The following is a 16619-nucleotide window of genomic DNA, read 5'->3' on the forward strand; positions in this document are numbered from 1 at the left end:
TGTAAGTTTTATAGCAAAAGAACTATAGAAAAATAAACAGATGAACGTCAATTAAGGCAAATCACCCCGTGTTCAGGGTAAAATGCCCACCCGTTAGGGGTAAAATGCCCAATACAAGAAACAATTGTTGTAATACTTGACATGGCATATAATAATAATACACAGCATTAACTGGAAGATTACTAACGTTTGTTTCGTAAACAGAACATCATTTGTACAAACAAGCATAGCGTTTCTAACAACACTTATTTTGAATTTACCATAGCCTCCTTTACTGTTTATATTTGTGAGAAATTGCATTGCACTTTGGACACATGGACTTGAATTTGATACATATTTCATGCATCTAAATACTACAACGAATACACTGGATCCAGTCACATTGTGGTCCTTTCTTCTCATAATAATGCCCATGGGCATATTGTACTTAATTTCTGTGGGCATATCACCCCACAGCTACAAGCAGGTAATTGAATCACTGGGTTGGCAACTCTGAGCACCATGCGGCAGTTTCACTCTGCAGATGTTTCCCCGACTCTTGATCTTTGCACCAAATATAATTCAGTTTCTTTCTCTCTCGGGAATATTATTGCACACTGTTAATACAGCAACGTCCAAAACATTATTACCGCAAAAATTGTCTTCTTACCTCACGAAATTAACCCTGAATGGCTTCAGATTCTTCTCACAAGCTCCAAACCTGCTGCCTCGTCTCACCACGGAGGGCGCTTTCAAACAAGAGTCGCAGAGTTGCCATAACATTAACGTTGCGCGAGATACGAGGGGGTGGGCATTTAACCCCGATGGGCATATTCCCCCGAGTGACTCGATCCATGTGGTTGTTGCAAGGTTTTTTTATATGCAGAAGTATCGCCAAAGTAGTAAAGTAGCGAGTAGCGCACATGAGTAGCGTAGCGAGCTACTCTTTGGTAAGTAGCTGTAGCTCTAGCGAAGCTATATTTTTGGACGAGTAGCAAAGCTACTTTTAAAATACAGCGTTCTGATCATTGCTTATTGCGACAGAGGCGGTGAGGAATGTTAAATAAAATCTCTCATTACGTGGGTACTATTGTATCACGAAATTTGATTTGAATTTTATTTAGCGTAGCTTTGTTGTCACGCGACCATGAGTGTGAGTGATAATTAGGCCTCGGAAGTTGAAGACCTTAAAATAGCCAAAAAAAATACCTATAAAAATACCTAAAAATATCAAAGAAGAGGACCTAAAAAGCAGAAAAAGAACGTATAAATGTGATCCAAATTAATTAATAACTTCATTTTTAATTACATATTTAATGAATAAAAAAATAAAAAATTCTGAAGGTATGGAACACACAGTGCGAAAAACTGAAAGCTTCAAAACAAGGGAAAGTTGCCACTTACAGCGCGACCTTCCAGACAAGTTACGGTTAAAGGACCTTGTACCGTAAATGCTTCAGTCGTCCAAAAGTATATTTATTTATTTCTTTTTCTTATTTCTTTACTACAGGAAGGATGTTTAAGAGGTGATGAACTGATGATGATTCGAATTGAGAATGGGCAGTAAAAACGTAGTCGAAAGAAGGTGAAGTTGCAAGAAAAGCCGTTAAGACCTAAAAAAGGGCTAAAAAAGGACCAATAAGCCAAAAAACGCCGAAAAAGGCAAAAAAGGACAAATAAAACCCACCTTTTTCTGGCCTACAATTACCCAAAATGAACATCTATTATGTTGGGCCTCGTCTTCGGACACTAGGGAAAAAAAGGATTTTTCCTCAACTTCCAAGCCCTAGTGATAATACGATGGAATTGATGAAGAGCACTCATGGCCAGGCCGAGATTGAAACCCGCAGCCACTGGCGTCGTAGCGCCCTCTCCTCTACAGCTGTATCACGAAAGTTTCCATGTTGCTCATACGTTTTCATGCGCGGATTAGGGGCGAGTAGAGGAAGGGATTGCATCCACCCCCGAAACATCTTAGTTTTCATTCACAAATTGTGTAACGACCGCATCCTCATCGTCACAATTAGCCAGAAGTGACAGAAAACCAGCGTAAAATAACCTAATTCGATTAACCCTTTGTGTACACCCCTGAATCCAATCGAAAATACCTGAAAGATGTATATAACCTACCCACTGGCGTACGCAGGATTTTTTTTTTGGAGGAGCTAGAATTGTATAGGTCGATAGTAGAGTCAGGAACACTAATAGGTTGTAACTATTCTATTGAAAGTCAATGTTACCGTTACAACCCAGAAGTGTCCATGACCATAGGCGCCGACTCCATGGGGCTTAGGGGGGGGTCGAGCCCCACAATGTTAACGATGTGGGGGCAGAGCCCCCCAAATAATTTTGCTTAAGAGGATCTAATGTATTATTTTGCTTCTCTTGTAAAGTTTACTCTGAATTGTGCCACATGAACTTAACTTTAAATACACAGTTGAAATGTTATAGACCGTCAACTTTGGGGGGGGGGCTATGACCAGAGACAGCAAACACATGACTTAATTACTATATACTAAGTATATAATTATGAGTATTGTTAACATTTTTACTAAAAAGAGTTTAAAAAGAAGATGTGCATGAACTAGGGGAGTGGATGGGACGTTCGGGCTACAAATGGCTCTCACATGACATTCAGAACGAGATCATTGATATATTAGGGAGATCTGTTTTGCGCTCCGTGGTAGCAGATATTAAAAGTCGGGAATATTTTGCTATTATGGTTGACGAAACTTGTGACATATCCATCCGTGAAAAATTGACATTTTGCATTCGAACTGTAAATGAGAATTTTAATATTTTTGAGGAATTCATGGGCTTTTACGAGATTCCGAACACTGAGGCCAAAACTTAAAAAAATTAAACTTAATTTATTTCAGTGATCAGAGCCCCCCCAATAAGTTTGACAAGTCGGCGCCCCTGTCCATGACTGTTCTTAGCTCGCTCCTTTCTAAACGGGTGGCATACACAATAAAATATTTCGTAAATTTATAACTTTCCTTACCCAAAAATGGCAATGTGGAGTCATTTTAAGTGGGGTCTGCATTTACCACTCTGCTTTTTTCCCCGAGTTCCTCACTGCTTTTATTTGAAAAGATTGTTTTTTTTTTCAAAATTGAGGATGTAGCCCCATCAGCTCCACTCCGCGTACGCCAGTGATCCTAACCTGTTGTTATTTGTTACATTTCGTTTCATTTAATTTGTATTGGCATTGGAATACTAATTCTAATTCTGACATGTTGTATAAGAAATATTTTACGTCCTAAAAATTACGAAAGAGTTACCAATTGCAAAAGTCCTGTCGATCCTGTTCTGTATGAGTCTTATTAAATTCCAGTCCAGTCCAGTCCAATTTTCTTTTGCACGATATTTGATTGCGCTCAGAAGACCAATTAGTAACAATGTGCCATTCACACATCGAGCATTATGTGGAACACCAATCAATTTCTTCAGAGAAAATATTTTAAATTGGTTTCTTATTATACGCTAAGAAATTCACCGTTACGCTAGGTTCCTGTTATAATTTCTATTTTAGTGTAAAGTGAAGTCATTACATATTGATTACTAAATTGTGCACGTTAATGGTATTGTATTGTACATGACTCGTTTTGTATTCGGTACATTAATTTCTCGAACATCCATTTCTACGAGGACTGACTTCATCGTAACTTGAAATAGTTGTATATTAGTTTCAAACATTCTTACGTTTAATTAATACTGTGTTTACAGTATCGAAATTTATAAGTCAGTAGTCTTAAGCTAAATGTAAATACGATGTGGGTGTGTGGGTGTTAGTTTGTGGAATAGTACTTTAACAGGTAATTTTTACATACAAATGTTAGAGTTTAGAAACACATGTATTGAATGTGCACAGTCTAAAGACGTTCTCCTTTAAAACAATGTATAGCACATTGCTCTTATGATATACATATAATTTTGACCATCAAGGTTGACATTTCTTCTGGAATTCCTTTATACATGTAAAAAAGTTTTGGAAAAACTATAAAAACATACGTGTCTATTTTAAGTCCACTTAATGCTCAGATAGTCTAATTAAGAGTGGACCTACAGCATTGTAAGAAACTACTTCACATAAATATTATTTCAATAGAAGAGCACACAACCTAAGAACCTCTTCTGAAAGAGGATTTTCATCATTTTAGCTGGGCAGCCTAAATTTCCATCAAAATAGGTTTTCAATCCCAAGCGCATGTGAAATAGAAATTGATAAGGCAATTTCAACGTGTCCTTTCAATTGGTGCCTAATATTACTGAAGTCAGTGTGCATAAAATTTAACTTGCAGGATAAATGAAGCCAAGACTGCTCCAGATAGATGACAAACGAAACTGTTTGCCCAGGAAACAAGAACTGGATAAACCAATGCTCATTTAGCCAAATATGCATACTTTTTGCATAGCACTTCTGGGTATATCCATTACCTTCTCTATCTGAAAGCCTGATGACTTGCTCTGGTCACGTGACTAAACGTCAGCAACTGGAGGCGAGATAGCCGCCATGTTTGATTTGCTTCTTGGGAATCAATGTTGGACCTTTTTAGTGAATGTGAAATTGTAATGAAAATTTATGAACTGTATTCGAGTTTACATGACGTGTAAATATGCTTAAATGTACAAAAGGTATTGCGTATAAGTGTTGTGTGCTCAATTGCAGAGGCAATTATGGTGAAAAAGGTAAGAGTAACGTTCACATTTCTTCAAGATGTTGCTGAAAATGAGAAATGTGTAGGGCAATTCCATGTGATTCCTACGAAAAAATGCAACTTAAGTAACAAAGGTTTCATAATCATAAATAAATAACAGAAATAGTTCATGATGTAAAGATTTCATGTGTCCGGAATAGGCATCTAATGCGAGTATACTCTTAGATTTGGTCAATTTTAATCTCTTGTCACCAAGTTTTTTTTTTAGAAATATCAAATAATTTATCTAAATCTGAATTACAACGTTAAGATGCGTTGTTGCTTATGATCGCAAAATTATTTGTTTCAAGATTTAGTCAACGTTTAAAATATTACCATAATGTCTACCAAAGCAGTTTGTTAGTGTAACTGTTATGCAAGCTTTCGATAAAATATTCATATAATTTACACAAATTTTCAGTTTCAAAGTATGCTTAATGAAAGAAAGCTTTACAACTGGGCCAAATTGATACATGTGTACATTTTCATTCTTATTTTACTCCGCTTTTATGCTTCTTTAGGCTAATCGAAGGCTAATGGAAGATACGAATATGTTATGAAATCAAATACAAGGGTACGATGTGTAACAAGAACTTTGATGAAATATTCGTGTGTAAAATTACCCAAGAATATATTACTTATGTTTCAAACACAAATGTTTTCACACAGAAAGCATTTTATTACCTAGCTATGTTAATATGAACTACAAGTGTAATACATTTTATAAAATTGTTTCATGTGAACTGTTATTCTATTTTTTGTTTTTGTGAAGCTTCGATGTTCGTAATTTTGATTATTAAATCAGTGTTAATGTTTCATAATTCACTAACTTTCTTCACGATTTTATTAACAGAGTGTAAACACAGTGTAAGGAAATATTCCAAATGTTTAAGTAGTATGATTTGTGCTACAACCAGGACGAGAAATGATGACCCCCCCTCTGGCAGATTTGGCTACACTTAAAACTTGCTCAACATGCCCATATGAGCTTTTTGCTCAAGTGTGGTACTCCGTCTAATCCAAGATTTTTGTAAAAATGCCCTCGGGAAGTTCCTGTGAAATGATGAGCCCCCTCAGGTTGATTTGTCCACACTTACAAAAGGCACTTCTGTCAGATTGTTGTCCATAAGCTTGTTAAAAATATGCCCCTCTTGATATTGTTTTTGCCCACACCTAAAACTAAGCCAAGATGCTCATAAAACCCACACCTACCCACACACACACACATATTTACTTCTGGTTTAAGTTCAATTGGACACCAGCCTCAACTCATATATCTAGTACTAAGACAATGTAATATGCAAAAATCTTCTAGAATTGCTCTGTGACTCTCTCATTTCTTACATCATAAACATATGATTTTTCACCTATGAGAATAACACTACATATGGTGTCATCGGGGAGTGTATCGTGGAATTCACAGATAATTTTAATGTTTGTCCTGTCATTAACCACAACTTGTTTCCTTTTTGAAGTGTTGATGACAAGCATGGGTCTCTGAGCTATGAATTCTTCTCGTGTGTAATACATGTCAGTATTGCCAGTAGTGACCCTTTTGTATGCTGTAAATGCTTCATATAATTTAAGGAAATCATCCTTGGACATGTCTAAATTATAATTTTCTCTAGGGAATACCTCATTTCTGCCATTTTTAAGATATATGTTCTTGATGTTGCAGTTATCAAATCTACTTGAATTTTTTTCCTGATTATTGTGTCTTCCAGTCTCAAACAGTACCACCACAAAATCCGGCATGTCATATTGTATACTGGAGAATGAATTTGTAGCATCAAACTCATAATAAGTACCAGTGGCAGGCTTCTGTACACATTGATATGTATAAAATTGTAAAGGTACTTGTGGATTTTTTATTATATCTGCTTTGTATTTAAGAGCATAACTGGCTTCATATTCAACAACTGGGATTCTTAGCTCCATAGTCTGAATAATGCATTTGCCTTCATCAGGTAGGGTATTGGGCAGAGCTTCCCCTGTAGAGTTTAATGTGCTGTACCTCATCAAAGCATTATTATCATTGGCAGCTCTTCTAAATGTGATTCTTAAACCACCCTTCCACATAATATCTTTGTAATCTGAGAAGAATCCTGGCAACAGGCGCATAGGAAACAGCACTGTGTGGCTCTTGGATAATATTTTATCACCAGCCTCAAATCCACCTATTTTGTAGTATGAAGCCTCGGTTTTGGATAATTTTAGTGTGGCCAAAGCTGTGGAGGTAATGCCGGGATAATCCACTCTGTTTATAACAACACCATGTTTTCTGATCTCAATTTCAGAGAACAGATGTGGCACAAAATTATCTACCAATCTTATATTTGAATTTGCCGGATAATCTGTTCCATCGAGCTTTACAACATCAAATTTGATGTATAGATCTGCTCTGTGGGGGTGTATAAAGCCATCCCCTACATCAAGATCAACCTCAATCTCTGTGTTGGGTTGATTTAAATTTGCAAATGTCCTCCTGTTTGGGGGGAATAATTGTAGCTCATAACTCTCAATATTTTCCATTTTTTTCTTGTATGTATTTTTATTTAAATATTAATCTCTATGATAGCAGTTGTTGTGGCTCCAGCAAAATCAACTAATTCTTCTTTTTCATTAGTGACCATCAATTCAATGTTATCTATTCTATTATGGCACACAGGAAAATATAATGTTGGGGATGGAGTGTAGATGATTGGCTCCATAAATTCAGAATTAGGTTTAAATGTTGCAATGATGCCAGTTTGTTTGTGAGTGCCTATGCTATTTGATTTGGTGATCATACCCTCAGCCACATTACAGTGAATATTCGGAGTCTCTATGGCTAAGAATTTGGGTATATTAATAGCAATGTGTTTGATGGCTGGTTCAAGTTTTGTGTTGTTCTCAAAGCCTAACAGCTCTCCTATAGTACCCAGATCCACTGTTTCTGTAGCAGATACAATCTCTACTCTGTGAGTGACAGAATTTTGAGTTAATACTATACCTCTGGGTAATTGAGCATTTAGAGTGGACAGATTATATTGCCCTGGAGTGATGACAATTTTTTGATCCCCTACTGCAATTTTGTTGTTGTGGTGTGTAATATTAGGGATCAAGTACATGCCATAAAATGCTCTGAGAGCTATTGTTTTGGGATACACTATATCATCATGTAATTTGAGTTTCAATATTGAATTTTGGCTGGTGAGATGGAATACCCCCATGATGTTTTAAATACCACAAGGCCTTTTGAAAATCTTCAATTGATGGTTTATTTATTTGAGACATATATCTAAGAACAGATAAACACAAATGTCCACAATTAACATCTTTGAAATTTTGAACACGGGCATTATTGTAAAAGAGATTAGTTGATTTTAGATATTTTACTAAATTTTCAGGTGGAACACCTCCAAATGAATCAAACACAAATGCCTCATTGTTTAAATATTTAAGATAACAGATCCAGTGAGTGCCCTGATTTTTGTACTTATCCAAATTAACTATGCCACACTCTTTGTTGAGTGGTTGTTCTGGTAAAGAATCAGACATGTACACACCTCTAAAATTTTTGATGCCCAGTGGCTTGATTAAAGCTTCAATATCTTGGTTTGTAAGCGGCTCTTGTTTTTTTTAAACTTATTCATGGCTCTCTTAACACCTTTGCCTTGTTTCTCCATGGCCAGGTTATGGCGCTTCAATTCATCTAATTCTGCTTTATTTTTTTTGGCATCTATTACTGTTTTTGCTATGGCAGCTGATCCCCCAGCCAAGCTCCCAACAGCCCCAATTGCTGCTAAGATGGCCGGGATAGTAAATATGAAACCCCCCACATGTGATTTTTTCTAGATTGTTGTAATTTTTTTAATTGGGGGCTACTAAGCAACAATTTCATACCATGGCCCTTTGCAAGACAAGAGCTTTTTTTCTTGCGCTGCTTTTTGGTTAAAAGACTATCAATAGTTTTAAGAGATTTAAGACCTTCATAAGGTATTTGATACATAACACCCTTGGCCTTCATTGTAGGTTTATTATATACATATTCACAGCCCCCACCCCAGTTTTTGTTTGGTGTTCATAGCTATGGTGGTCCCCAATGCTGCTATTCTCTCACTCAAAGAAGCATCTTTGCTTACAAATCTACCAAATGCAGCCTCTTCTAATTTCTTGTCTGCAACATGTCTCTTGTCAAGATCAGAATGTGTGTTGTATGCTATGTCATGGTCTCTACAAGCAGCATCTAGGGGATTAACACCAGGATCACCTCTGTTTAATCTATGGTCCAATTTTGTGCCTGGACCACAATACTGATAGCCTGGAATGTGTAGTTCAAATGGCAGCTTGTTTATAATGTCATTAACCAACCCCCGACCCTCAGAAATATTCCAAAATTTAGGTGGTAGAGTATTAATAATTTTTATAAGATATCCAATCCCCTTAGTGTCATTTACTATAAAATTAGACAATTTTATAGTGAATGACACTAAGGGGATTGGATATCTTATAAAAATTATTAATACTCTACCACCTAAATTCTGGGCATCAAAAATTTTAGAGGTGTGTACATGTCTGATTCTTTACCAGAACAACCACTCAACAAAGAGTGTGGCATAGTTAATTTGGATAAGTACAAAAATCAGGGCACTCACTGGATCTGTTATCTTAAATATTTAAACAATGAGGCATTTGTGTTTGATTCATTTGGAGGTGTTCCACCTGAAAATTTAGTAAAATATCTAAAATCAACTAATCTCTTTTACAATAATGCCCGTGTTCAAAATTTCAAAGATGTTAATTGTGGACATTTGTGTTTATCTGTTCTTAGATATATGTCTCAAATAAATAAACCATCAATTGAAGATTTTCAAAAGGCCTTGTGGTATTTAAAACATCATGGGGATATTCCATCTCACCAGCCAAAATTCAATATTGAAACTCAAATTACATGATTATATAGTGTATCCCAAAACAATAGCTCTCAGAGCATTTTATGGCATGTACTTGATCCCTAATATTACACACCACAACAACAAAATTGCAGTAGGGGATCAAAAAATTGTCATCACTCCAGGGCAATATAATCTGTCCACTCTAAATGCTCAATTACCCAGAGGTATAGTATTAACTCAAAATTCTGTCACTCACAGAGTAGAGATTGTATCTGCTACAGAAACAGTGGATCTGGGTACTATAGGAGAGCTGTTAGGCTTTGAGAACAACACAAAACTTGAACCAGCCATCAAACACATTGCTATTAATATACCCAAATTCTTAGCCATAGAGACTCCGAATATTCACTGTAATGTGGCTGAGGGTATGATCACCAAATCAAATAGCATAGGCACTCACAAACAAACTGGCATCATTGCAACATTTAAACCTAATTCTGAATTTATGGAGCCAATCATCTACACTCCATCCCCAACATTATATTTTCCTGTGTGCCATAATAGAATAGATAACATTGAATTGATGGTCACTAATGAAAAAGAAGAATTAGTTGATTTTGCTGGAGCCACAACAACTGCTATCATAGAGATTAATATTTAAATAAAAATACATACAAGAAAAAAATGGAAAATATTGAGAGTTATGAGCTACAATCATTCCCCCCAAACAGGAGGACATTTGCAAATTTAAATCAACCCAACACAGAGATTGAGGTTGATCTTGATGTAGGGGATGGCTTTATACACCCCCACAGAGCAGATCTATACATCAAATTTGATGTTGTAAAGCTCGATGGAACAGATTATCCGGCAAATTCAAATATAAGATTGGTAGATAATTTTGTGCCACATCTGTTCCCTGAAATTGAGATCAGAAAACATGGTGTTGTTATAAACAGAGTGGATTATCCCGGCATTACCTCCACAGCTTTGGCCACACTAAAATTATCCAAAACCGAGGCTTCATACTACAAAATAGGTGGATTTGAGGCTGGTGATAAAATATTATCCAAGAGCCACACAGTGCTGTTTCCTATGCGCCTGTTGCCAGGATTCTTCTCAGATTACAAAGATATTATGTGGAAGGGTGGTTTAAGAATCACATTTAGAAGAGCTGCCAATGATAATAATGCTTTGATGAGGTACAGCACATTAAACTCTACAGGGGAAGCTCTGCCCAATACCCTACCTGATGAAGGCAAATGCATTATTCAGACTATGGAGCTAAGAATCCCAGTTGTTGAATATGAAGCCAGTTATGCTCTTAAATACAAAGCAGATATAATAAAAAATCCACAAGTACCTTTACAATTTTATACATATCAATGTGTACAGAAGCCTGCCACTGGTACTTATTATGAGTTTGATGCTACAAATTCATTCTCCAGTATACAATATGACATGCCGGATTTTGTGGTGGTACTGTTTGAGACTGGAAGACACAATAATCAGGAAAAAAATTCAAGTAGATTTGATAACTGCAACATCAAGAACATATATCTTAAAAATGGCAGAAATGAGGTATTCCCTAGAGAAAATTATAATTTAGACATGTCCAAGGATGATTTCCTTAAATTATATGAAGCATTTACAGCATACAAAAGGGTCACTACTGGCAATACTGACATGTATTACACACGAGAAGAATTCATAGCACAGAGACCCATGCTTGTCATCAACACTTCAAAAAGGAAACAAGTTGTGGTTAATGACAGGACAAACATTAAAATTATCTGTGAATTCCACGATACACTCCCCGATGACACCATATGTAGTGTTATTCTCATAGGTGAAAAATCATATGTTTATGATGTAAGAAATGAGAGAGTCACAGAGCAATTCTAGAAGATTTTTGCGTATTACATTGTCTTAGTACTAGATATATGAGTTGAGGCTGGTGTCCAATTGAACTTAAACCAGTAGTAAATATGTGTGTGTGTGTGGGTAGGTGTGGGTTTTATGAGCATCTTGGCTTAGTTTTAGGTGTGGGCAAAAAAAATATCAAGAGGGGCATATTTTTAACAAGCTTATGGACAACAATCTGACAGAAGTGCCTTTTGTAAGTGTGGACAAATCAATCTGAGGGGGCTCATCATTTCACAGGAACTTCCCGAGGGCATTTTTACAAAAATCTTGGATTAGACGGAGTACCACACTTGAGCAAAAAGCTCATATGGGCATGTTGAGCAAGTTTTAAGTGTAGCCAAATCTGCCAGAGGGGGTCATCATTTCTCGTCCTGGTTGTAGCACAAATCATACTACTTGTTTACTTTCCAAATGAACGCTAAGATTGAAGTATTAATCTGTTTTTTTTTTTTTTTTTCAATAAAAAGTTGAAAAACTGTCACACATCCTACTAACGACAATCAAAAGATTCAATTTGTTTAGATTATATTTCGTTCAATAAAGTCAAAAGGGTCGAAATTACAATGTGACAAGTGATTTAGGTTTAGTCTTTATTCTTTATTCACATAAATGTAACATTGCCCTTGTACCAATTTCTTTCACATTTTCTGAGAGGTTATAGAAATTAAGTTTTTGTATTGAGATTGTATAGCTACACAGAATATCTGCATTATCTGGTTGATTAATTTTGGGTAAAGTTAAAGAAAATTTAATTGATTAGATATCTTGGCAAGTTTACGGTCGACCTAACATGCAGGATTTTGATTTAATCCATTGATTTTTACATACAAAAGTTCATACAAAAGCTGTAACGAGTTTTACTGTAGCTGACAAATATTTCGGATAATATTTTGCAAAGAAATACAATGCTTAATTTTTTTTCCGCCAGGAAGTTTCTAACGGTTTTTAACTCTTTCTTTGTGCTATGGAAGGAATTTTTGTTATGGCCATAGTGACTTACTGAATGAAAATTTCAGTGTAAATATTCAATATTCTACTATTTTCGTCGGGAGGGTAAATATCAAAATTTAACATCATAAAATAAATAAATATACCTTAATTCTCTACAATAAAAATACGACAATGGGTTTACACGACCGTTAAGACCATCGCCTACAGATGTTGACGTGTTGACTGAGCGCTGAGGCCTGAATCTCAAGATGGTCTTGGTATATCCCCACTTATGGGTCATTCCAAGTCAAATCAAGCAATAACAAAATGTTTTTGAACATTTGACTTCAGATTATTAAGATTTTTTGGTTATTCATAGTACCTATCAAGAGCACGAAAAATGCAAATTTCTGATTTTCTGGAGTTAGTTTTTTTATTTATTCACTTTCAAAGAAGCAAAAATCTCAAAATTTGACGACATTTTGAAATTTTTAACAGCTATAGATTGAAAACTATTTGAGCTAGAGAGCTCAAATTGGTGTCATTTTCTTCTGCTTTTAATTAACTTTATTTTGAAATGCAACATGACTGTTTCTTGAATTTCCTTTTTCTGGCACCGTACGTTGAAGTAGAAGTCCATATTGTAGACCAGTTGTAGTAACTGAAATATTGGTATTAAGGAACATGTGTTGCATTAATACTTCTTGTATAGATGAAAACTTCTTAGTTGCCGGACATAATCTCTTACTAGTAGAGTGGTATATGGTTGATGTTTACTTAGTTAGGAAACATTTATAATATGTATTTTCTAAAAAAAAAACTCAAAGTTCTATATGAAGAGCTCGGGTGTAAAACATGGTAAGTGACATTTTGGTCATTTCTGAGTTCATTAAGAAAAAAGGTCATTACAAGCTATACTGTAAATAAATTGTTTTGGTGTTGTGTTTACCAATTTCACAAGGCTTCACCGAGTTCAATGCAAATTGCTTGACATGACAATTTCACTCGAAAATTGAAGGATGGCACATTTTCCTTTATAATTCAAAAATTACCAAAATGTCACTTACAATGTTTTACACCCGAGCTCTTCATATTATAGTCGTAAAACTTTAAAACAAATGTTACATTATAGTAGGTAGACATAATAATAGTTTTTATTTTTCCTTGTAGGAGACCGTCATGGGAAAATATGGAATTTTGATTTGTATGGTTGGTTTTATAACAACTATGGCAGTGGATGATAAAGAAATGTTGTTAACACTGTTCGATGAAGAATCACAATCCATCACAAGTTTGAAATGTATCACTGAATTGGTGTCTGCAATATTTAATGAAAATCATTTCATAATTATACACAATAGAGCTTTCAGTCAGATAAAAGAAATCATTACTGCACTTTCAAATTATACTCCTGTAGAAACATTCACAATGTTTCCAAGCATTAGCAGTTATGGAAATGTGCTTATAGTATCAAGTAGTTTAAAAGATCTTCAGTTGTTTGGGAAAGTCTTTCGCCATGTAAGAGTCGATTCTCGCATATTACTTGTGTTTCTCTTTTGTGTGTTCAATGAAAGAAATGTAACATCATTGTTGCATAATTACTCTGAACTGAGAGCTATTAATATCACCATTGCTGTTATCTGTGAAGATACATCTTCAATATATTCTGTTGCTCACTTCACGACTCTGAACTGTCACAAGACCGAACAGTTTCTTGTAGCGGAATGTGCCACCAACGCACTAGCACCAAGTGTTGCATTACTGTCCAAGGATCAGTTAAGTTTGAACGGATGCCCTGTCGAAATCAGTTCCCTGGATTATTTACCGTTTACAACAGTCCAGCCTGGCACGGATGGCACTCTGGAACTGGGTGGAATAGAAGGTGAAGTCATAAAGACTGTGGCAGGAAAGATGAACTTTTCATTGAACGTTCACGTGCCATTCGACGGCATGAAATGGGGTTACCAACTTGAAAATGGAACATACGTTGGAATTCAAGGCGACATCATACATGGAAGAGCTGATATGGGCGTGAGTGACTTAACACCAACTCCCAACCGATATGTTTCGACGCGACTAAGCACTTCGGTTGCATCCCAACGGGTAGTGTTTGCAGTTCCTAAAGCAAAGAGATTACCACAATGGTTGAGTATTGTTCTTCCGTTTGACAAGTACTTGTGGCTTCTGGTGTGTGGCACGTTGGTCATAATTTACCTCTGCGTCCTGGGAATGAAGAATATTTTCTTGTTTAGAAATGAATCATTGAAAGGGTTCACATTTCTACATATTCTATCATCATTCTTGGGTATCTCGGTGCCGAAACTACCAAAGCACACGCCGACAAAAAATCTGTTTATATCCTGGTGCTTCTACTCCCTTGTCATTTGCACGGCTTACCAGAGTTCATTCTTTCGATTCCTCACCATTCCTGTCTACGAACATGACATAGACACTATGAAGCAGTTACTTGAGTCAGGTATACCCTTCGGAGGTCCTGAAATTGAAAGAAACTCCTTCCGAAACAATAACGATCCCATTTCTTGGGCATTTTTTACTAACTGGGTGGTTACATCAGATATAGACCAGAAAATTAATGAAACTATCGCTGGTAAACCTTTTGCTTCTATAATCGACGAGACAGCTTTGAGGCACGTCATGAATAAGTACAGGAACTCGGATGGTGAACCTTTGATTCACGGAACAATGGAAGTGATATTCAGCACACAATCCGTTATAATGTTTCCCAAGAACTCTATTATCTTACCCAGATTTGATACTCTGATTCTCAGAATCCACTCATCAGGATTGACAACAAAGTGGATTCATGATTACACATATCACATGCTCTCGTACGTGTATAAAAGTGCAACTAAGCTAAGTTTGAAGCATATGTTGGGACCGTTTGCACTGCTTGTGACAGGTTGGGCAATGAGTGTTATAGCATTCTTTGTTGAAATCGTACTGTAAGGAAATGTTACAGAGAAAGAAAAGAAGTTATGGTACAAAAGATTGCTTAATTGCTGTGATACTCAGGTCCAGATATTATTAGAATAATTAAATCAAGAAGACTTAGGTGGACAGGCCATGTGGTACCAATGGGACAGGAGTAAAGAGTTTACAGGATTCTTGTTGGAAACCTGATAGTGAGAAGGCCAAGACGAAGATGGAGGGATAATGTTGAGATGGATTGTCAAGTGCATTTTCTTCAGTATGCCGGAGTGCAGAGGAAAGAATACGACCAGATTTAAGTCACAAGCAAAATTGTGTAATTCACAAACTCATCAACATGATATGCATAAACAACTTATATCATTATACAGACACTCCACGTCCTTTCTTTGTCGCGAACGACGATGCGAAGTAGCAGCACAGATTAGTAGCAGCATAGAATAACGTTAGATGACTCTGTAGTAATAAGGTTCGGCGCACACCGATGACACAGATCAGGTCTGGCGTACATCTTTGGTCGGTATACGACATGGACCTAAAGTAAATATGTAAGAATGGAAAAGATTGAATTGATCTTGCCCAGGATAGAGACAGATGGAAGGCTTGTGTTGCTGCAACCAAAAACCTTCGGGTTTAAGAAGTTAGTTAAAAACTCAGATTTTGTATCATTGCAAAGCTAACACATTGCATTTGAACTTTCAAATTTGTTTTTAAGGTAGTAAATGCGGAAAAGTATATTCACTATGTGACGTAACACGTGTGAACTCTAATAAACGAGGAAGCGATCATATGATGAAATTGATGAAGGGACACTCGCAAAGAACACTCATGCCCAGACAGGGATTCGAACCATGGATCCTTGGCGTCGTAGCGCTCTGTGCTATCCACTCCACCTCGGAGGTAGGTGTTCAAATATTGTCTTAACAGACATAAATAGACGTTTTACCAATATCAACCAAAGGCTCACTCAGGACTTTTCTATCGGTGGGGTCAACCAAATGAAAAAAAAATGTTGTGTTCCGACAAGCATGCCTGTGGTAAAAAAAAATGATGGTGTTTTTATTCTCAAGCGATACAACTTTGGTACAGAAATAATTGAAAGTCCTACAAAAGGGGGCAACGATCAGTAAGCACTGCTGTGCCGTTCCAAGCAGTGAATCTTGTTGTTTTGAAAATGATACAAGGATGAGAAATTATGTGTGAAGTATATATTTTTTACATGAACGTTCATTTTCCATGGGGGGTGGCTCCCCCTTGC

The 16619-nt window shown here is 36.3% G+C and overlaps 1 protein-coding gene across 1 annotated transcript; it reads left to right on the forward strand.

Moving 5' to 3' along the window:
- The first annotated feature begins 13840 nt into the window (after positions 1 to 13840).
- Positions 13841 to 15379, forward strand: LOC145981730 (ionotropic receptor 21a-like). The gene has a single exon (XM_083115138.1). The coding sequence runs from the start codon at positions 13841 to 13843 to the stop codon at positions 15377 to 15379; it is 1539 nt and encodes a 512-aa protein (XP_082971264.1).
- The last annotated feature ends 1240 nt before the right edge of the window (positions 15380 to 16619 follow it).

This window comes from Lepisma saccharinum, chromosome 30 (genome assembly GCF_977018435.1).
Source record: "Lepisma saccharinum chromosome 30, izLepSacc3.1, whole genome shotgun sequence".
In the NCBI taxonomy this organism is placed as follows: Eukaryota; Metazoa; Arthropoda; class Insecta; order Zygentoma; family Lepismatidae; genus Lepisma; species Lepisma saccharinum.

Excerpts from the sequence above, each read along its gene's own strand:
- LOC145981730 (XM_083115138.1), top strand. The coding sequence starts at position 13,841 with ATGTTTCCAAGCATTAGCAGTTATGGAAATGTGCTTATAGTATCAAGT.